The sequence below is a fragment of the Cyrtonyx montezumae genome, unplaced genomic scaffold, assembly GCF_038088225.1.
Source record: "Cyrtonyx montezumae isolate F1298 unplaced genomic scaffold, pur_monq_1.0 scaffold_61, whole genome shotgun sequence".
Lineage (NCBI taxonomy): Eukaryota > Metazoa > Chordata > Aves > Galliformes > Odontophoridae > Cyrtonyx > Cyrtonyx montezumae.
In genome coordinates this window covers 123357-143817 of record NW_027072069.1, presented here as the reverse complement: position 1 = coordinate 143817, position 20461 = coordinate 123357, and the positions used below count along the sequence as shown (strand labels likewise).

General features: G+C 58.5%; 2 protein-coding genes across 2 annotated transcripts; one reads left to right on the top strand and one right to left on the bottom strand.

Moving 5' to 3' along the window:
* Positions 1 to 95: 95 nt before the first annotated feature.
* On the top strand, positions 96 to 7428 carry CBX1 (chromobox 1). Its single transcript, XM_065749953.1, has 5 exons — positions 96 to 234; positions 4725 to 4900; positions 5426 to 5603; positions 6308 to 6402; positions 7069 to 7428. Exons 2-5 carry the CDS (start codon positions 4761 to 4763, stop codon positions 7211 to 7213), a joined length of 558 nt encoding a protein of 185 aa, XP_065606025.1. The 5' UTR covers positions 96 to 234; positions 4725 to 4760; the 3' UTR covers positions 7214 to 7428.
* A 5072-nt stretch (positions 7429 to 12500) lies between these two features.
* NFE2L1 (NFE2 like bZIP transcription factor 1) lies at positions 12501 to 19877 on the bottom strand. Its single transcript, XM_065750011.1, has 7 exons — positions 19826 to 19877; positions 19297 to 19460; positions 18476 to 18987; positions 15230 to 15445; positions 14893 to 14982; positions 14400 to 14561; positions 12501 to 14004 (listed from the first exon to the last, which is right to left on the bottom strand). Exons 3-7 carry the CDS (start codon positions 18983 to 18985, stop codon positions 12661 to 12663), a joined length of 2322 nt encoding a protein of 773 aa, XP_065606083.1. The 5' UTR covers positions 18986 to 18987; positions 19297 to 19460; positions 19826 to 19877; the 3' UTR covers positions 12501 to 12660.
* Positions 19878 to 20461: the final 584 nt, after the last annotated feature.

Here is a 20461-nt window from a genome sequence, read left to right as displayed (position 1 = left end):
GACGCCCCGCGGCGACGCCTTCATCTGACCGCGGCGGACTGCATCTCCCATGGTGCACCGCGGCGGGCGCGGGTCGCGGCGCATGCGCGGAGCGGTGCGGCGGGCACTGGGGCTGGCCGGGCTCTTTTGTTCGACGGAGGCGGACGGAGCGCGCCAGGCCCGCGGCGCCGGCCCCTGCCCGCCCGCCGTCCGTTAGGCCGCTTCCCCTCGGATCCGTTGGCGGGGCTGTGTAAGGTGTGTGGGGATGGGCCGCTGTGGGGTTGATGGGAGGGGGTTTGGGGAGGGTGGGGAAGCAGCCGGGCCGCGCGAGGCGGGGCCGCGCGGGGACAAAGCCGGGCCTGAGGGGAACGGGGCCTGGGTGGGCGGCACCGGGTGCGGAGCTGCGGGGTGGGGGGGTGCGGGTGTAGCGCTGGAGTGCGTGTGGTCCGAGGGATGGGGGGGGGTTGGGATGTGGAGGAGCGCGGGGCAGAGCTGCGGGCACGGTGGGGGTTCGTACGGAGGAGGAGCCCCGGGGGGGTGCGGTGCTCTTTGGGGCCGGGGGTGCCCGGGGCCGCCCCCCCCCACCCCGGGCGGTGCGGACGCGGTGTTGTCGCGGTGGGGCTTTGTGGCGGGACGGCACTGCCTCTCGGGGCCGTCGGTCGCTGGAAGGCTCCGTTGGTCCTTTTTTTTTGGGGGGGAAGGGGGCGACGTTTGCAGCGGAGACGTTCGGAGTCAGCCGTTAGGCTAAGGCTGAGGCGCGGTTTCTTGTTATCAGCTGGGATCCCCGCAGGGAAAAGGGTAAAATCGTCAAGGTTGGAGAAGATCTCTCGGGTCCCCGAGTCCAGCCCCGGGCTGCTCCCGCGGTGCTGGAGCTCCTCCGTGGTCAGTGATGCTCCCCGGGCAGCCTGTACCTCACTGCTCTCGCTGAGAAGTTGTTCCACGTACCCTGTCAGCATTTCCGTGGTGTGACTTGAAGTCAGAGCCTCTCATCCTAAAACTGAAGACACCACGGTGATGTTTTCCCTCCCTTTACACAAAGGGGAGAAGAGGAATGTAGCCATGTGTTCCCACACTCAGCTTTGGGCTGATTGAAAGGAGTTCAGAAGTTCTGTCTGCCTTCACGTACTGCACCACAGAATCCCTGTCTGTGGGATGGAGTTTTTTAGCTTGGGCTCCTTCCGTGATACCTCTGCTGCTGTGTGTGTGTTTCTCTTAAATCCAGGGATACGTTCTCTCCTGGATTGTGAACTGGAAATGACGTGGCTGAGCTCGAGGGCTGTGCCTTTCCCATCCTTTGGTCTCCACTCGGAGCCCTGAGCTTTCACTCAAACTTTCCAGAAATGTTTTGTGCTGTGTTCAGGTTCTGGAGAGAGGAAGCTTTCATGTGCTGCTTCCCACTTCAAAAGAACGGTGCCTGCTGCCTTCCCCTGGCATGTGCAGAATAAACTTGGCGTATCTGTGAGTCCTTACAGAGTCAAGAGATCCCAGCCAAGTTTGAGAAAGGCACAGAGAGGAAAGGTTTAAAGTTTAAAACTCGTTAAAGCGAAGCTGAGCTGTTAATCCTTTAAGGTGCAGCTGATGGAACCGGGCTGTATTCAGACCCAACCTCTGGGTCTCCACGTTTTTCTTCTTGGCCCTCCTTTCTTAATCTTCCTCCTGAAGAGATGAGCACGAGGCATGCTGGAAGGGCAGCAGCTCTCCCTCAGCAGCATCCCAGCACCCGTTCTATTCCCCGCTGCCCCAGGAAGCATGGGGAGCTGAGCTTTGTGCTGATCTGCAGCACCGTGCTGTCAGCCTGAGCTCTCACTATGCTATTCCTGGCCCTATAAAGCAAGCTTTTGTGCACACTTCCATGCTGGGCCTCTTTTTTTTTTTCCTGCCCTTTTACTGGGGTTTGAATTCTTTTCAAGTGCCTTAGGTGTGTCGGATGCTTTTCCTATTAGCTTCAGACCAAGGAGTCATTCTTTCAATCTTTCACTGCTCTGCTTTCCTTTTCACAAAGGATTTCAGCCTTGCCTTAGGTAAGAAGCAGCAAATGAAAACAGAAAGGCTCAGTGCAGGATTTCTAGGCTCAGGGTAGCCCTCTTTTGTGGTGTAAACCAACTTTTTTCACGTGTTAAGTGAAGAAAGAAAATCGAAGTTGAACGTAGGAAACGTGTGCTACTTAATGAGTCCTCTTTCTTGGGGCAGGATGATCCAGCCCCAAATCTTGTAGACGTGAGCCATGTCCCCAGAGTTGTAGTCTGCCTTCCTCAGAAGGTGCAGCCAGTGGGTGGCATTGCCCACTGGGGAGCAGAGTTTGTGGGGTCACCCTTCCTTACAGGGACAGCTCAGCCTCTGCTGCGTTCCCCTCCACCCACGAAACAAGCAGTGCTCTTTGTGGCCGTGGTTTGCTTTGAATTGAGAAAACGGGGCAGGGTTTGAAATGCCCTCTCGCAGAAGGCTGAGATCTCTGCCGGATCCCTTTGTCGTGCTCCAGCCTCCCTGACTGCAGTGCAGCAAAGGGCCTGCACAGCAGCTCGCCTCTGCAACGCCGGGCTCTGCAGCAGCTGCTGTGCTGGGATGTGCCTGCCTGCTGCAGGATGCAGACGTACTGTGCCACGTGGAGCCAGCCCGGGGCCACTGGGCCCCCTGGGCCCTGCTCCTGGCCTGCTTTCTGCAAGCACTCGTGGCCTCGAATCTGCATCTTCTCTGCCCTTCCTACGGTGACATGATGGAGCTATGGCATAGCATTGCTTGCACTGCTCTGTGGCCTTCCTCCTTTTTCTGTTTCTGCCTGTTGCACTCCTAGCTCTGGCTCCATTGCCTCCCCAGACTTTGGTCCAGGGAACCACCCAGCCCCTCGGCGAGCACACCAGTGCTCTTACAGAACGAGGCAGCGTTTGTGACTGAGATCTCTTTGCCTGCAGCCGAGCACAAGTCCCTTCTGGGAGCAGGGAACCCCAGGATCTCACCCCTGCGGGCCTTTTTCTCTCCATACAGGTTGTGCCTCAGTGCATGGAGCCTCCTCCCCCGCGGGGGCGAAGGGGAGGAAGGAGCTGCCAGAGGAATTCCAGAGTGAAACTCGAGCCTGGCTTCCTGCAGGCGCTGGCAGCTTTGCCTTGTTGCATCGTGCAGCCTTGGGCTCGCCTCCACCCGGTGTCCAGTCAATGCTTAGTGATTATCTGGCTCTGCCTTAGCCTGGGAGCAGGGCAGGGAAGAGCCTTTCTGCTACACGATGTTGTACGGCTTCGGTTCAGCAAGCTGTTTCCAGCTTTTACTTCTCTCCCCCACCCCCCTCCTCCAGCTCCCCTGAGGAATGGGGCAGGAAATCTGCATCTCTGGGGGCTGGGTGTGCTCTGGTATTTAATAAAGGAGCCCTGTGGTGGCAGTGCCCCTGCAGTGGGAATGTCCCTGTCACCACTCCAGCTGCTGGGCTTTACAGGCAGGGGATCTTCTCATGGCTTCACGCAGCACTCAAAGCAGGATTCGTCTCCTCTGATGGATGCTGGAGCTCTGTAACACAGCACAGCCAGCTCTACCCCGTCCCCTTCTGCATTCTGCTCTGGTGCTGACCCCTTTCTTTGTGAAACCACCAGATAAGCACAGAGCAGCAGGGCTTTGTGCTGAAGGAGAGCTGTTGCTCACTCTGCCTGGCCCACCAGCAGCTCAGTGCCCATCCTCTGCACAGTGTGTGCTCTGAGCAGCGCAGCAGAGAGGTCCAAACTCCAAACATCTGAGTGCAGTGCGTGCCAAACAGAGAAGTGCTGCTTTCTCCCTCTGTGCTTTTCCATGCTTCTTGGCTGCCCTTAGGGCCTGTCTGTGAGACAGCAGCGCAGACAGGGTGGTCTGGAGCATGCTGCCTGGGCTGTGTCCCTCCTGTCCTCTCTGTTGGGGCTTCTGGTGTGAAGTAGTCGTTCATTTTCTGGGCTTTGTGGGCCTCTTTTTGAGCATTTTCCTTTGAATGGAGCCTTAATGGCAGCTGCTCAACTCGGCAACATCTTGTACAAAGGGAGCTTGCTCAGCTGAGAGCTGAGGTTGTTCTTATCTCGGGCACCTTCCTGGTGTAAATCTGCAGGATTCTTGTTTTGCTATATCAACTGACTAGCATAGGTTTTTGGCAGCTGAAATGAGTTGTACAAGGTTCAAGATAATCCTGAGTGGCAAAAATGGAGTCCTCGGGCTGGTAATGGTTGTCCAGCTCGCCAGTCATCTTGCTTGGCAGAAGACGTGTTTTCTTTGAACTTAAGGACAACACTCCCAAATACCTTTGCACAGGGAATGGCCTTGGTTTGGGTCAGAACATCCCATGAAGCCATGGCTGCTGCTGGGCGTGTGGCTCTGGGGCTGTTTGTATGGCCTGGAGATGAGGAGAAGAAGTTCAGAGCTGGATGAATATCCTAGAACTCAGATACGTGAAAGCACCAAATAAAAGAACGTGGGGAGCTCAGGATCAGGGACTGTGACTTGTGTTTAGCTTGGATTAACTGTATTAACTTGAAATTACTGTCAGCAGTGTGCTCCTTCCTGGTGCTGTGTGGATTTGCAAATGGTTTCCACAGCTTGGGGCAGGGTAGAGCTAAGAGGAGTGGAAAGGCTTTGTGTAAGTGCTTTGTCAGTGCCTCTTTCCTCTAAACCAGCCTTCTGTGCTGCTCTTTGCCTCCGTGCTGGGTACGCAGAGGCCAAGCTGGGTACTGGGTATCTTTTTGCTGCCTGGCAAAGACAAACCTGAGCTCGACACACACGTGTGTTCTTTCCCCTTTCAGCAGCGTCGCCCGTAAGCTGAAAAACTGGCCAGCACAATGGGAAAAAAACAGAACAAGAAGAAAGTAGAAGAGGTCTTAGAGGAAGAGGAGGAGGAGTATGTGGTGGAGAAGGTCCTGGATCGGCGAGTGGTGAAGGGCAAAGTGGAATATCTGCTGAAATGGAAAGGTTTCTCCGAGTACGTAAGCAGGAGGGAGACTTTCTTACACATTCTGATAGTGATGGGATGAGGGAGAAAGGCTTTAATCTAAAAGGGGGGGGATTTAGGTCAGGTATTAGGCAGAAATTATCTACTCACAGGGCCTCTCCTTGTCTACAAAATGGTGCTAGCAGGTCCAGGTTGGATGTAATGATGGAAAAGATGGTGCTGAATGTCACGAGCTCCCATTGGAGCACTGTGAGCGCAGCCTAGGTGAGGAAGTCCTGCTTTGTCTCACAGACTGGCTGTGCAGTGCCCTGGCAGTCTAGTGGGTATTCCTTCCCTTTAACGGAGTGTGAAGCAAGCAGACAGATGAAATGAATTGCATTTCTTTCTTGAAGAGAGATATAACTCTGCTCTGGCTCCTGGCATCCCTGCCCTAATCTGTTTTGTGGGGTGAGGATGCAGCATCTTGCTGCTTCTCTCAGCATCTCCTCTTCATCTAGTGTCAGGAGCTTTGTATGTGTCCCTGTGTGTAAATTAAACTGCTGGTTTTGATTCCAGTGAAGATAACACATGGGAGCCGGAGGAGAACCTCGACTGCCCAGACCTCATTGCAGAGTTCCTTCAGTCTCAGAAAACTGCACATGAGAGTGAGAAGTCTGAGGGAAGCAAACGCAAAGCAGAGTCTGACACAGAGGATAAAGGGGAGGAGAGCAAACCAAAGAAGAAGAAGGAGGAGGTGAGACAACGTGGGGTTTCTGTACTCACCTTCCTAGCTCTGCATTTGGCACAGTGTCCAGCAACTGGAGTAGCCATGCCTTGAAACCTCGGTCAGATGGTTCTCTGCAGAGGGGAGACTGTTCCAACTCAGCGAGGCACAGCTGAAGTGCTTTTGAAAAGCTTCAGCTTCCAGGAGGCACGAGCTGCTCTCTGAGCCAGACCTCTGGGTGAATCTGGAGCTGGTTCTAGCACTAAATTGAACGGTCAGTCTTTGAACGTAAGCAGTGTGGGGCCACAACTTCTCCTGAGAGACTGCACAGGGGGTGAAATGGGCTGCAGGAGTTACCTGCTGCCTCCAAGAGAAGAAGCAAGGCAGAGCACGGGAGCCTTCCTCGGAGGGTGCAGGGCAGGAAAAAGGCTCTGCAGTTCGGTTTGCATCTCGGGAGCTGCTGAATCTGGGCCAGCACAAAAGTTTGGGCAGCTGAGCCTTGGAAATCAGATCCTCTGCTGGCGGCGCTGGGCTGCCCTGGGGCTCCCAGCTCCCCTGTGTGCCGTGGGTACACACCTGAGCTGTCTGCTCAGTGCGTGCTGGCCTCAGTCGTTGCAGTCCAAGCATGTGATGCACAGAGCCTTTCTGGGCAGCCCGCAGTGTGTCTGTGTGGCCCACAGCAGGGGCGTGACCGTCACCCGTGGATGCCACAAGTGGAAACTTGTCTCTTGCAGTCAGAGAAACCACGAGGCTTTGCCCGGGGCTTCGAGCCGGAACGGATCATCGGTGCCACGGATTCCAGCGGGGAGCTCATGTTCCTGATGAAGTGGTGAGTGTGTCTCTGTGTCTGTCATTTCTTCACTTATTCTGTGCCAGAGAGGGAAGGACCTGCGCCCGGGGGAGTCCCTGCTACCTGGCACGAAATCTCTCACAATGGCTCTGCTGCCTGAGGTGACCCTCTGCGCTGAGGCTAACGTGGATGTGAAAGAAGCAGGTAGGGCCCTTGGGATTGTGTGGCTCTTAAGATGCCCCCTGCAGCAGGCGTGAGCTTGGGGAGAAAGAGGGGTGTGATGTCGTGGCGTGGGCCACAGCTTCAGAAGGCCTCACCCCGAGGAGAGCCGTGACCGTGAGCACGTCCCTTTCAGCTGTAGCAAAGCAGGGCTTGTCGTTGGCACAGCTGGGAGCCAAAGCAGGCAGAGGTGAAGGTGCAGGAGCCACTTGCTCTTGCACCCTCTTAGAAGTATGGAGTAGATGAGGCAGGGCTGCAGCTTCAATTTGGCTGCTGTCCCCGTGCCTGACAACACAGAAGTGAATCAATGCCTGCTTTTGCAGGCTCACGTGCTGCTTCTCTCTGCACCAGAGCCACTCAGGAAGGGTTTGCTTGGATCCCCCGAGTGGCCTGAGGACTCCTCAGTTTTCCAACTGCTTGGTTCTCTCCAGTTCTTCTGCCACCCCTCTGCAGCCCCCTAACTTGCTTCTCTGCTCTGGCCTGTAGGAAGAACTCTGATGAGGCCGACCTGGTTCCCGCCAAGGAAGCCAACATCAAGTGCCCCCAGGTGGTCATCTCGTTCTATGAGGAGAGGTTGACATGGCATTCCTACCCCTCAGAGGACGATGACAAGAAAGAGGACAAGAACTAAAGCCTGGCACCCGCCTTGGCCAGCCTCTGTATAAAGATCTGAACTGTGGGTTTGAGCAAGAGGGAGAGAACGCAGCTCTGCTCAGTCGGGAGCGTAGAGATGGCTGGAGAAGATGCCCTTTGAAGAGACCAGTATGGTTTCTGTGCCCTGCAGCTGCTCTGCTGCTTGATGCAGCTTCATGCTGTGTACAGATTCAAACCAGCCCGGCTCACTTTGGGGGGTGGGGAGGGAGGGAAGGGCAGGGGGGTCTGAGGGGGCCGTGGGATGTTTGTTTCCAGGCTGTCCGTTTGGCAGCTTGTGGGAGAGGAAGCAAAGCCCCTTCCATGAAGGACTGTCATGGTGATGGGTGGGCTGGGGAAAAGGAGTGCAGATGGATACTGCTCATTCTTCAAAGACCATCTCAGCAACCCACAGCCTTCTTCCCAATAGTGTTAACTCTGCATTTTTACGGCGTAGCATGTGTGTAGGTTTTTTGGTTGTTTGTTTTTTTTTTTTTCCTTTGGTTGTTGGTTTTTTTTTTCTTGATTGTTTGTTTGTTTTCTTTTGCTATTACTGGTGTATCGATATGGGGGGAGGGATGTGGGGAAATTGGTCTCTTGTTTAATCGGGGAGGGTGGGAGGGAGATGAGGTCTGGTGACAATGTTCCAGATCATTTCCAGATCTTTTTTAGAACCTGAATTCAGAAAAGGAAAGAAGGAAAAAGAAAGAGCCCAGATGTGATGGCAGAACTAGGGAGCCAGGGCCACTGACGTGAGACTGAAACTGTGAACGTCCAAAGCTTTGGAGCCGAGGTCCTCAAAACCCTGAGAGCAGTTTTGGTGGGGGGAGGGAGGGTGAGGGGAGACTTGTGAAAATGCAGACTTGTGATTCGTATTGTCCTGAAGCAGAACTGCCAGTTACTGACACACGCATTGTATGTGGAGGGGAGGGGGGGGGGAATGCATCTTAACCCCTTAAAAGCCTTTCTACCCTTTTTTTCCCATTGTAAGGTGCTATTTGTCAAAACTGGGGGGAGGGGGAGGGTGGGGTGAGACTTCTGACTACTTGTTCCTTTTCCCACCTGAATTTGACTGTCCAGCCAGCAGCCCTGGGAACCCTTCACATTTATCACGTGGGAGAGAGAGGGGAAACCACGAGCAGCACAAACAAAGAATTAATTCCATATTCTCCCGTAACAAGTGATTGTTTTTAGGAGGGCAGACATTGGTGCCAGAGCCAGATGAGTAACCCTGAACCTTCTGAGGGGTTTTTTTTTAATCCGATTTATTACAAATAATGACTTATTTAATGTCTGGAATCGTGAGCCCCACCAGACTCCTGGCACCTCTTTGTAGGGTGGTATGTATCTAGACTTGCATTGTACAAACCTTTTTTTTTTTTTTTAAAGAAAAAAGCATGTGTTTAGGTTTCTGTGAACAATGTTTAAATGTAAAGTACGTGTTTGGATTTTAACTTCATACCGAGCTCTGTCAGTTTGTTTGGGTTTGGTTGGTTGAGTTTTTTTTTATTTTTCCTGTTCGTTTTTGTTTGGTTTTTTTTTTGTTGTTGTTTTTTTTTTTTGTTTTTTGTCTCAATAAAATTTTAGATTTATAATCCTGATTTCTTTTCTTCTCAACCTTGCTCCTTCCTCCAGCTCCGCGTGCGTGAGCTCGGTGCCGAGGTGTAGAGCAGGTCACGGAGGGAGCTTAGCCCTGGTGCTGCTGAACGAGGTTAGTGTCGACTGGAGCTGTGGAGCAGCCCGTGGCTGCCTCTGATCCGTTGTGACTGCCAGCTGGAGAAGAGACGTGGCGTAGAGGTTGGTAGCTAGAGGCCTGAGTGGAGGAGGATCCTGGGGGCGAGAGGCAGAGCTGTGATCTGGGACCTGTTTGATGGGATGAGATGCTGTGTGTGCTCCCGGCCAGGACCTGCGCTGTGGGTAAGTGCCCCTTCCTGTGCTTCTCATGGGAGCGAGGAGCAGACGTTGTCACTTTGCGTTTGTGGACGGGTTTTTGTTTGCTTTAAAGCACTGCTGCTGATTCTGGCGGCTGAAGAAGCCGACAGAGAATCAAGTAGTGCCGGTTCCATCTTCTTCAGCCACCAGAATCATATAGAAATCTATGATTCTTGGTTTGGCTTTACTGAAGGCCACGAGTAGTTGGAGGAGAGGAAAGCTGTGCCCCTCTGCTCGGCCTCCCAGCTCTCAGTGCTGTAGCACAGCCCTCAGCCAGGGCTGAAGTTTCACTGGGAGGAGGACAGGGCTTTCTGGCACACGGTTTCCAGCATCCACAGTGTGCGTGACAGAGCAGGGAGCAGCGCTGAGGTTTTGGGTGGTGTTCAGCTGCTCTGTGAAACTATGCAGCCCATTGAAATCCAGGCTATTCGCAGCACCCGGAGCTGTGCTGAAATGTCTTCCCTGCTCTGGGAGCCAGCAGCAGCAGCAATTAAACCTGTGTTAATCACAAGAGTTGGAAGGAGGGATGTCTGCTCAATTGAACGTAAGGAGGCTGCAGCTCCTGGGCCGATGGGTGGCCATGGGGGGGGGGGGGGGCTGGAAGCTGCGTGCTGGTGGAGCCTGCAGGATGTGGGGCTCCTCATGGGGCGCAGCATCACCTCCTGAGGCACAATCTGGGTGCCAGGAGCTGTGAGAGGTCGTGGGGGTGAGTTTAAGTGCTCAGGGCTGGAGGCAGTGAGATCGTGCAGGGCAGCCCAGCACTCCTTAAAGCTGGGGCTCCGGCCGAGATCAGAGGCAGGAGGCCCCACTGGTGGCTAAGTGCTTCCTGCCTTGGAAAATGAAAGGTCTGCTCACCACCTGATCTCTGCTGGCAGGCAGCCCGTGCTGCTGACGGGGCCGGGATGTGACAGCCATGCACTGAGTGCTGCAAGCACAGGCTGCTGGGCCTGTGCTGCCCCAAAAGCTGGGGGTGATGGCTGCAGGCAGGGAGCGAGCCAGCAGCTCTCAGCTGAAGGCACAGCACGGCTGCGGGGTGGGGTAGAGCAAAAACAAGGGGAGGGCAGGAGCCAGGCACTGAAGATGCTGGAAAAGGGATGACTGTGGGGGTGGATGAGTGCTTGGGCCTGCTTCCCTGAGCCAGGGAAGGGGAAATCCATGCAGGGTTTCTGCAGGCTGATGCTGTGTTGTAAAACTGGCCTGAGGTAACACCTGAGATAAATACCCTGGGGCCCAAGAAGAGGCTGAAACCACCTCGGTGTGTATTTTAGTGCCTTGCGTTCCCCTTGGCTGAGCTGTGAGCATGTGGAGCTGCCCTGGGCTCGGTGCCCAGCAGCAGGAGACAAACCCATCCCCTCATCGGTTCAGGGGAAATCATACTGGCCCCATGGAGTCCTCACTGGAAGCAGGACCTCACCTCCCTCCGGGGTGCAAGGCAGTGCTGGGGGTGCTGCTGCTGGGCTCTGCCAGGGGTGGGACACGAGGCTTTGGTGCCCCAGAGCACCTTGCTGCCCAGGCCTCCTCTTATCACAGGATCAGCTCTGTCCTAATGCTGCCCCCACTGGAGGGCAGGTGGGGGAAACACTGCTGGCAGTGAGGGGGTGGGTAGCAACACCTGGGAGGAAGGTGTCTGAACAGGTAAATACACACACACCTCTCTACAGCGTTCTGGAGCGAGGAAAAGCGAATCACTGTGCCGTAGCTGTTACAAACACTGCAGGCTCTCTCCTCCTCCAGGCCCCCCTGCAGCAGGAGCTGTGGGTGAGGGCCCCCGGGGGGGAGGGGATCTTCAGTTCCCCCCCCAAAAAAAACCCCCAAAAACCTCAAAACAAAAGACACAAAACCACCACTGGTACAGTGAATAAGCCGTTTTATTTTTAATTTTCTTTTTGTCCTGTGCTCACACACAATCTCTCTTCTTTCCCTGACAGGTCACAGATCATTAAAATTAAAAGTTTCTGAGAGGAAAAATAATAATAATAACAATAATAATAATTTAAAACATACACGCAGGGCTCTGTTCCGACCTCCGCCCCCCCCACACACACACACACCCACCCACCTCTCCACCACTTGTGCTTCATCTCACGCGTTGAAGTCGAGCTGTTGGATCTTGGGAGCCCACCCTGGGGTGCAGCTCCTTCCCCCCACAGCCTGGACACCCCCACAGCACCCCCCCTCCCCCCTTCCTCCTCTGCAGCCCCCGGCACCGCCGGGTTCACTGCAGGGCTGCAGCCCCCCCCCCATCAGTGCCCTCAGTCCATATCACACGCACAGGACTGGCTAGGAAAGCCACGTTAAGCTTTTGGGTTGCTGGTAAAGTCGTTCCCAGCTGTGCTATATTGTAAATACAGCTTCTAGGATCGCCTCCATGGAGGAGACCAACAGTGATCAAGGCACTACCCCCCACCCCCACCCCCCCCCTTAAAACAAAGGAAGTCAGACCAACACCTAGGGACAGAAGAGAATCCTATAATGTGATCACACGGGTTACACTGAATCTTTATGGCAAAGAGAACAATTAGCAGCTTCGAACGTTCGGGCTTCTCCCTTTTACTCAACACAAAGCACTCTAAGACCCTATGGGGAAAAACAGGGCTGAAGCCCTATGAAAAAAAAGAAAACAGAAATCATCAAAGCACGGTTAAGAAACAGGAATCCTAACAGATGTCTAGGTCTAGAAGTGACCGAGCCCACGGCTCTGTGTGCTGTCCCCGCTGCCCCCAAAGCCGGTCAGGAGGAGAAGACAGTGGCTGCATGCAGGCTGCTGCCCTCCACCGCAGCCCAGCGCGGCAGTGACGTGCTCTGTGAGTGTGGTTAACCCTTCCCAGTTCCTCCCACCACCATTCCCCCCCCCCCAGACACCCTCAGGGGCTCCAGCTCCACGCCAGCAAAGCCCCAACTGCTCAGACTGGGAAGGGTTAATGGGAAGCGCAATGCTCGCGTTGCCATGTGTGCGCTGCTCTGATCTAGAAAGGGATGGTGGCTGATGTGGAATTAAGTCAGCTTGAATCACACACACCCATGTCGAAAACTGGTTTGGGGAAAAAAAAAAAAGAAAAATAATAATTAAAAAAAAAAAACAACCAAACAAACCCAAAAACCAACTACCTGAAATCACAGAACTTTGGAAGTTCAGAAAAACGTCTCTCCTATAGCTCGTTTCAAGTTCGTTTGCTTAAATCTCTTTTCTTACTTAAAGCCAGTTCCTAAACAGTAGTTTGTTTTGTTTGTTTTCCGCCTCTGCTCGTCTCCCCACCAGTGATGCTCAGCTTATTTCCTGCGCTCAAAGGACTCCAGGCTGTGGAAGGTGCTGGGTTGGCCCGTGCACTGTCTGCTCCTCCCGCACGGAGCGCAGCGTGCAGCTCCTGCAGTCTCTGCTGTACACTGACTGGCAGCAGTCACGTTTGAGAAGATATATTGGATAAGAAGGCGTGAAAGTTCCTCTAAGCACTTCCAGGCTCAGCCCTTCTCCAGTTCTACCTTGAGCGTGTCTCCCACTCCTCCCTCGTGCCTCCCTCACTTCCTGCGGTCCTTCTGTTTCCTCTCCTGCCTCCTGGCCTGCTGCTCAGCCAAGGTGCGAGGTATCAAGATGACGCTGCCGTCGCTGGCGTACTGCAGGGCGTACTGACTGGGGGAGTAGGGCTGGCCGTTCTCATCCCGCAGCCGGCCGAACACCTCCTGGTAGAGGTTCTGCACCTTCTGCTTCATCTGGCGGATGGACTTGAGGAACTCCACCTTCTCCCTGAGCAGTTTGGACTTGTCCCTCTGCAAGTCCTCCACGTCGCGTTCCAGGTTCAGGATGGTGTCCAGCTTCCTCTTGCGGCAGTTCTGGGCAGCCATCTTGTTCTTGCCTCTCCTCCTGATGTCTCGGATGAGGCTCAGCTGCGCCTCGCTGAGCTGGTACTTGGAGAGCAGTTCGTTGAACTCCTCCACGGGCAGGTTGATGATCTTGTCGTTGGTGAAAGGGATTTTCATGGCTCTGGCTCGATGCTCGTCCCTGCTCATCTGCTTATCCAGGAACTCGGACGGTTTCTCCTTGCTGCTCTTCTTCCCCACGCTGGGCAGCTTGGGCTCCTCGGGATCCAGGGTCCCCGGGGCCATGTTGTAGGTGTGGTTGTGGCCCACGTGCTCCAGGTAAGGCAAGTAGTGCAGCTGCGACGGGTCCTGGTAGCTCATGCGGCAGAACTTGCTGTACTCGGGCTGGTACCCAACCGCCCCCTCCGCTTCTTCGAAGTCCACGTTTTCAGAGTCTGAGCTGTAGCCGACAGCTCCTTCCTCAGAAAATGAGGAGGAAGAGGAGGAGGAGGAGGAGGAAGAGGAAGAAGAGGAGGAGGAAGAAGAGGAAGAGGCTTCTGAGCTGCTAAGGGAAGCGGGACTGTGGCCAGAATCCAGAGAAAGACCTGAGTCAGAATCAAACTCCTCTTCCAGCTGCGAGGCCTGCACCGGGTTGAAACCTTCTTCGATGGCCAAGTCCATCAAGCTGATCTCATCGAGCATGGCTTCGTCGAGAAGGCCGCCCAGCGGGTCCGGCAGCTCGGGGCTGCCCGTCTCATTGACCGTGCTGTTCAGCTGCGGGGGGAAGAAGATGCCACTGAAGTTGGTGGAGCTGAAGGTGGTGTTGAGGCCGGTGGAGTTGTCCGGTGTCAGCTGCAGCAGCGCCGAGCTGCCGCCCATGGAGGGGCTTTCGATTTCAGAGCTGAAGAGGGAGAAGTCCTGTGAGCAGCTGCCCAGAGAGGCCTGATGCAGGCTGACATTCTGATTGATGGGAGTGTTCGGGGCGAGGTTGTAGTTAGAAGTCAGCAGGTCTCCGCTTGTGCCGTTGTAGAGGGTTTCTGCGGTCGTGTTGTTCACTTCCATAGCCTGCAAGAGACGCGAAGCAGCTCAGCACATCAACCCCGTTCAGGCCCTGCCTCTTCACTGCCCTTCAGCACCAGGATACACCGAAGGCAGGGCGTTTCTAGCTCTTGTGGAAGGAGCCACGGCTCTGCTCAGCCCAGCACCATCCGCCAGTTGGAGGAGGTGTAAGACACTGCCAGCAACAGCCACACGGGCACTCAATGTCACCGCGCAGGTTAGGACAAAACCAAAGCTGCTGTTACCAACCTCCAACCGCGACTCCCTGCGAGCTGGGTGCCGGGAACGGCCACTGCACCTCCTCTAAACTGAGCCGAGCGATAACACGTGCCTACAAGGGCAGACCCCATCCCACTGCCACCCCTCCAGCACCGGCAGCGGCCGCCCCGGGGTGCGCTGACCTGCATTTCCATGATAGACATGAGGTCCTGCCACTGCTGCTCCAGATCGAAGGGCGACTCGGTCTCCGGGAGGAGAGGAGACAGCAGGCTGCTCTGGATGCCCGCGGGCCGGCTCTCGCTGGGCACAGCTTCGCTTAGGGTGGAGACATCTGCAGCTGGAAACTGAACCACGTGAGGCACAGTCAGTCCCCAGCTGATGAGCTGCGGCCAGGGAGGCAGCCAGCCCCAATGCCCTTCCACCTCCACGCCGGCAATCGCTTCTCCTTTGTTCAGAGCAAAGCGGTTGCAGTTATTCCTCCGCAGTTCGCTATGAACTAATTAGAAGCAAAGCCAGAAGTCTTTAATTAATTGTGACCATCCCACACCCTCCCCCCGCCGCTACTTTCGCAGGCACGACGCCTGGAGCCTCCTTAAACAGCCTAACCCAATTTACTGCCAGCTCTGTGCTCTCAACGAGGGGTACGAGCAGCACCACGACCCCACCCCCCCTCACCTCCGAGTTCTCCCCGAAAGGGAAGGTGGCCTCCAGCAGCCTAAGGCACTCCTCCAGGGACAGGGCCGTCTGATCCTCCACTCCAGGCACCTGACAGCAAACACAAGCATCCGTAGCCCCGGGATTAGGGAGGCGGCCGTGAAAAGCCAAAAAAAAAAAAAAAAAACCCCAAAAACCCAAGCTCCTACAGCACAGCTTCAGCACAGCGCATCCGAAAAAAGAGCCGGAGGCCCCACCCAATGCTTCCTTGGTGCTCCCAGCCCGGGGCTGGGGCCGGAGGGGGCCGTGCAGCGATGCAGTGCGGTGCGAGCTGTGCTGGGTGCTGGCTGTCACTTACCTGTGCAGGGAAGCTCTCCCCGGTCTCGCCATCCACTAGCAGGTTCCTATGGGCGACCTGTCCTCCCGCGCTCCTCCAGCCGTCCCCGCGCTCCCTCCCATCGCTCAGCTCTTTGTCCACTTCGCTCTCTTTCTGCCGGTGGCTGTAGTCAAAAATCTCTCTCCCGGCGCCCAGATCGATGTCCTGTCTCCACAGGATGTCAATCAAATCGATGTCCTGAAAGACACACGCACGCACGCGGCATCGCTCAGCGCGGATCCCCCACGGACCCCCTCCGTGTCGCCCCCCCCCCCCCCCCCGCCCCCCAGGGCCCACCCCTCACCCACCGCCCCGCACCATGCCTCCGGTTCCTGCGGGGCGCGGCGGCCGCTGCCCATCGCAGCCCGGGGGAGGGGGGGGCGGCTCTGCGGGAGGGCCGTGCGGACGCGCGCCCCATGGCGGGGGCGGCCCGGTGCAGGCGGTGCAGGGCAGGAGGCGTTCGGGGCCAATGTCGCGGCGGTGGTTGCGCCGTGGCCAGCTTGCATCAGCCCGTGGTGCCATCCCGGTTATTTGCATAAGGGGAGGAGTGCGCCGGTGGAAATAAATAAATAAATCACGAAATAAAATTATCATTATAAAACAACAACGGGAAAAAAAAAATAATAATAAAATAACCCCCCCTACCTCCCCCCCCCCCTCCTCAACCCCCCCTCCCCAAAAAAAAGCCCGCATCGGCGCCCACCTGATGCAACCCCGAACCGCCGCCACCGAGCGGCCACCGCCCCCAACCGACCGCGCCCGGGGGGTTTGGGGGGTTGTAAGAAGCGGTCGCCCCCGCCCTGGGGACCCCCACGGAGCCGCCGCCCCCACCCCCACCCCCACCCCCCGGGCCCGACCGCCCCCGCCTCGCCGCAGCCCGGCCCTGCAGCACCGCCCCCCCTCCTTCTCCTCCTCCTCCTCCTCCTCCCCCCTCCCGGCTCGGTACCTTTCTCATGGCCCCCGCTGCCACCCGGGCCGCGGCGCCGCGCTCATGGTCCCCGCGGGGGGCGGCGGGGCGGGCAGGCCGGGGAGCGGCGCCGAGCACGCATCGCCGCTTCTCCGCCCCGAGCGGCCACAGGTGCCCGCGGCCCCGCTGCGGCGGCGGCAACCCCCGCCCGCCCCGCCCCGGTCCCGCCGCCGCCCGCCCGGGCCGGGCTGCGGCGCGCCCCGCCCGCCCCTCCCCCGCCGTTACCTTGGCTGCGGCGCCGCCAGGCCCCGCCCTCACCCCCGCCCCGCCGGGTTGCGGCGCCACCGGGCCCCGCCCCCTCCGCCTCGCCCAACCAATGGGCAGCCGCACCCCACCGCTCGCCCCGCCCCTCGCCCGGGCGGAGGCCGCCGCCAATCAGCGCCGCCGGGGGGTCGCCGTCTCCACCAATCGGCGGCCGCGGGGCCCACCGGCCCGCGCCTTCCCGCAGGGCCGCGCCCCGCGCGCTCCGGTACCGGGCGCTGCCTCCCCCGGCTGCGGCACCGCCTGGGGCCGCCCCCCCCCCCCCCCCCAACCGGGCCTGCCGCAGCCACCAGGCCCCGCCGCCTGCAGTCCCTCCCGTCAAGATCGGCCTCTACGGCCCGGCCCCGGGCCCCGCGCAGGGACGGCCGCGGTGACCTTGGGCCGCTCCGCCTCCGCTCGGCTCCACGCCGATAACGGGAGAACCGCACCCGGCCCAACCCCGGGCTCTTCCTGCGCTGGGCTGCCGGTACAGCGGTCGCCGCGGCCCTGCCCGGCGCTGGCAAGCCCTCGGGGGCTCGAGCACGGAGCCCCCCACCCCTCCCCCGGGGGGGTGGATCCCGCTCGGGGCTCCGCCAGCCCTGCAGCACCGGGTCTTCATCCTCGACCGGGAGCTGCTGGGGCAAGAGGAGCCCCACCTTCAGCTCAGTGCCCACAGAATACTGAACGCAGCGTCGCTCCCCGCACAAGGTCCCGCCCCAGCACCTGCAGTGCGTTAAATGCCGCGGGGGAGTCGAGCGAAAGCACGCAGCCCCGAGCCCACAGCTCGGGGATTCCTCCAGCTCTGCAGCCAGCACCGAGCGCTGCCAGGGGGAGAGGAGGGAGCAAAGGCTTCCAGACAAAGACACCAAAAAAGAAACACTCGTGAGCAGTGCCATCCCCACAGCCCACGGGGTTTACTGACTCCACGCACCCCACGCTGCCCTCCAAGCTGAGGCAGCGGGCAGGGAACGTGTGTGGGGTGGGGGGCACAGCCTTAGGGCTCCCAACGTGGGGCCAGCGTGGCCAAGGAGCTGCTGGAAGGGAACGGCCACACACGTGGCACTGCAGGAAGCACGTCAAAGTCCTCCGTCCTTCCACGCTGAGGAATTACCTCTCCGTTCTCAGGAATGGAGGCGGACACGTGAACGTTTGCATTGTGCTGTCAGTTCCTCCCACGGCAGCGACTCCTCCACGGTCACACATCCCACCAGCACTGCTCAAGCACAGCAAAGCTCGACCCAAAGCAACAGCCACCACCGTCCCTCCTGCGTGCACGTGCTCACACCGCTCCCCTTGCACCGTTTCCTGCCTCCTGCTGCACTAAAGCCACGTGATAAAGCTCGGGGTGCCCGCAGGGGACGGGACTGTGGGCTGCATCCTGCCCCAGCTCCTCACCGAGCTCAGATTGTGAGACAACAGCAATGCTGGGAGTGCCCAACGCAGCCAACCAACGCCAACACCCACACGTGGCCGGGGAGATATTGAGGCTGAACATGCCGGGACAAAGAGAGCAGAGCCAAAAAGGGAAAAAGGAGCGGCTCGCACGGACCGGAGCCCGATTGCATCACAACATCTGAAAGGTTATGCTCAGACAGAAAAATAAACCACTTTCCACTTCACCTCTCCCCACCCCTCTCTGATGAAAACCAAGCTATAAACGTCTCATCTGGACGAGATCCAGAGCCAAGTAACCCAACCACCCCGCTGACACCTGGGACGAGGCTGTTACCCAATGCCTGTGTTTATTTCCCAGCGTCCTTTTATCGGTTTCACAACGCAAAGCTGCGTCCACGCGTCGAAAACGCCGACCCCAGCCCCTTCCCCCCTTTCAGTATCACTTTCAGACCAAAAACACAGCAAGCAAAAGTGGTTAACCACCCCAAGCGTATCACAGAGAGCACGCTGTGCTTCAGCCCCGTGCCATTCCTGTGGCTACATGCTTGTCACACAGCACACACTCTGACAGACAGCAAAGACACCAGGCTGCCCCCAGAACCAAGACACAAGAAGGAACTGCCTACCTCTTTGGTCAGGTCCCCGTTCACTGGGGCAGCCACCGCTCCCAGGTCCTCCAGCTCTTCCCCGAAGCCCTGCTCAGCCCCGCTCTCCCTCACAGCACCATCGGGCCCGGTCCCATCCTGAAGACCACTGGTGTTCTCAAGGGTGATGCCAGCACTGGGCTGGGTGCCGGGCACGGAGCCGTCGGGGTCACGGTGCACCAGCCAGGCACTGACCTCGGTGGTGGGCACTTGAAATCTGTCCAGGGCCCTCACCTGGTTGAGCAGCCTGCGAGCAGTGAAGTAATAGTCCAGGTCTACACTCTTTGGGTGGATGCCATACCCATCTAAGGTGTTGCGCAGGTTGTGAAATTGGGTCTGGGTGTACGCGGAGCTCTGGCCAAGAATGATCTCCCGGAGAGGGGGGAGCTGTGAGTTCAGGTAGGTGTCCACGTCCACGCGAACACCGATCAGGCTGAGCAGGATGGTGAACTGGATGAGGCCTTCCGTGAAGTATTTCTTCAGAGAAAGCATTTCTGGAAGAGAAGGAAAGAAAACAGGTGGAAGGTCGGGAACAAAGAAACAACAAAACGCCAGCAGGTGGATTCTCCACACAACAGGTGGGTTGGGTCGGGGCCGTCCTTCCTCTGCCCCACTTTTCCACAAACAAAACAAAGCAACAGTTTCAGACCCGGAGTTAACACGGAGAGCAGCAAGAACAAAGCTCCCAGTGCTGCAGCTCCGGGACGGCTCCAGCCTTCCTTCACCCGTCCCCCACAGACACAGACCCGGGGGATACCCCCACCCCTCCCATACACCTTCGGTCCCCTCTCCCCCCCACTTACTGCCCGCGGCGCCCACATGCAGCGCTTCCCCCGGTGCTCCGGACCCCGCCGCGGGACGGCCGCTCCCGGTCCCCTCCGTGCGCTGCGGGTGCGCGGAGCTCCGTGCGGGACCGGCGCGGGACAGATCCGAAGTTGCTGCGCTTCGGGTCGGGGCCTCTCCGGAGCTGAAACCGAACCGGGGACGCTGAGAAGCGTCGAAAGCCCCGCCCGGCCGCAGCCCGGTGGGGACACGGACCCGCGGAGCCGCCCCGCCCCGCCCCGCGCTATTCTTAGGCCGTTGCGTCAACTTCACCGCGTGGGGACCCCCCCCCGGCGCCCTCACCCCCCACCCCACCCCACCCCCTTCTTCTTCTTCCTCCTCCTTCTCCTCCTCCCCCCCCCCCACTCTGGGCCCCGCCGACGGTTCCCCCGCAACACGTCGGCCCCGCCGGGCCCGGCCTCCCCCGCCGCCCCGCCCCGGGCCCTTTAAGACAGCCCTCGTGACGCGGCCTCGGGATCTGTCCGCGCCGCCGGCCCCGCCCGCCGCTACCCGCTCTCCGCCGCCGCCGTTCGCTCCCAGCCCCGCCGCCGCCGCCGGCCTCGCTCCCGCCCCGGCCAACCTCCCCCCCAACACTTCCTCCCGCCCCTCGCGGCGCCTCCGCCAATCGACACCCGCCCCTGGGAGGCGGGACGAGGCGGTGGGCCAATGGGAGGTGGCGGAGAGGGGATGGTCCCGCCTCCGTCGCCGTGTTGATGGGCAGATGGGAAGGCCAATCGGAGCGCAGGAAGAGAGGTTGGACCCCGAGCTGAGCCCGGCGGCCCAATCGGGGAGGAGAAACAGAGGCAGCGGCCCCGCCCCCTCGCGGGAATGAGTGACGGGTCTCTCGCCCAATGGAGAGCGAGGCTCTAGCCGAACGACAGCTCTAACTACCAATGAAACGACGCAAAGCAGCCAGCCGCCCGTCCGGAATTTTGAGTGACGGCGGCGTGCACCAATCCCGGCGGACCACGGGTTCCGCCCCTTCGCCCCGCGGCTGTTGCCATGGCACCGAGAGCCCCGAGGCCCACAGCACAGGCCGGGGCCCGGCGCCGTTCAGCGGAGGCACCGCGAGGTCTCCGCGGCCCGGACCCGTTCAGCCCCAGGTTGGGTGACCCCGACCTCCTCCAGAGCCGCTCAGCGAGGCCT

Excerpts from the sequence above, each read along its gene's own strand:
- CBX1 (XM_065749953.1), top strand. The coding sequence starts at position 4,761 with ATGGGAAAAAAACAGAACAAGAAGAAAGTAGAAGAGGTCTTAGAGGAA. Across the intron at positions 4,901-5,425 it reads AAATGGAAAGGTTTCTCCGA|TGAAGATAACACATGGGAGC; the intron begins GTACGTAAGCAG and ends TTTTGATTCCAG. Across the intron at positions 5,604-6,307 it reads CAAAGAAGAAGAAGGAGGAG|TCAGAGAAACCACGAGGCTT; the intron begins GTGAGACAACGT and ends TGTCTCTTGCAG.
- NFE2L1 (XM_065750011.1), bottom strand. The coding sequence starts at position 18,985 with ATGCTTTCTCTGAAGAAATACTTCACGGAAGGCCTCATCCAGTTCACC. Across the intron at positions 15,446-18,475 it reads ACGGGGACCTGACCAAAGAG|GACATCGATTTGATTGACAT; the intron begins GTAGGCAGTTCC and ends TGTGTCTTTCAG. Across the intron at positions 14,562-14,892 it reads CTTTCGGGGAGAACTCGGAG|TTTCCAGCTGCAGATGTCTC; the intron begins GTGAGGGGGGGT and ends CACGTGGTTCAG.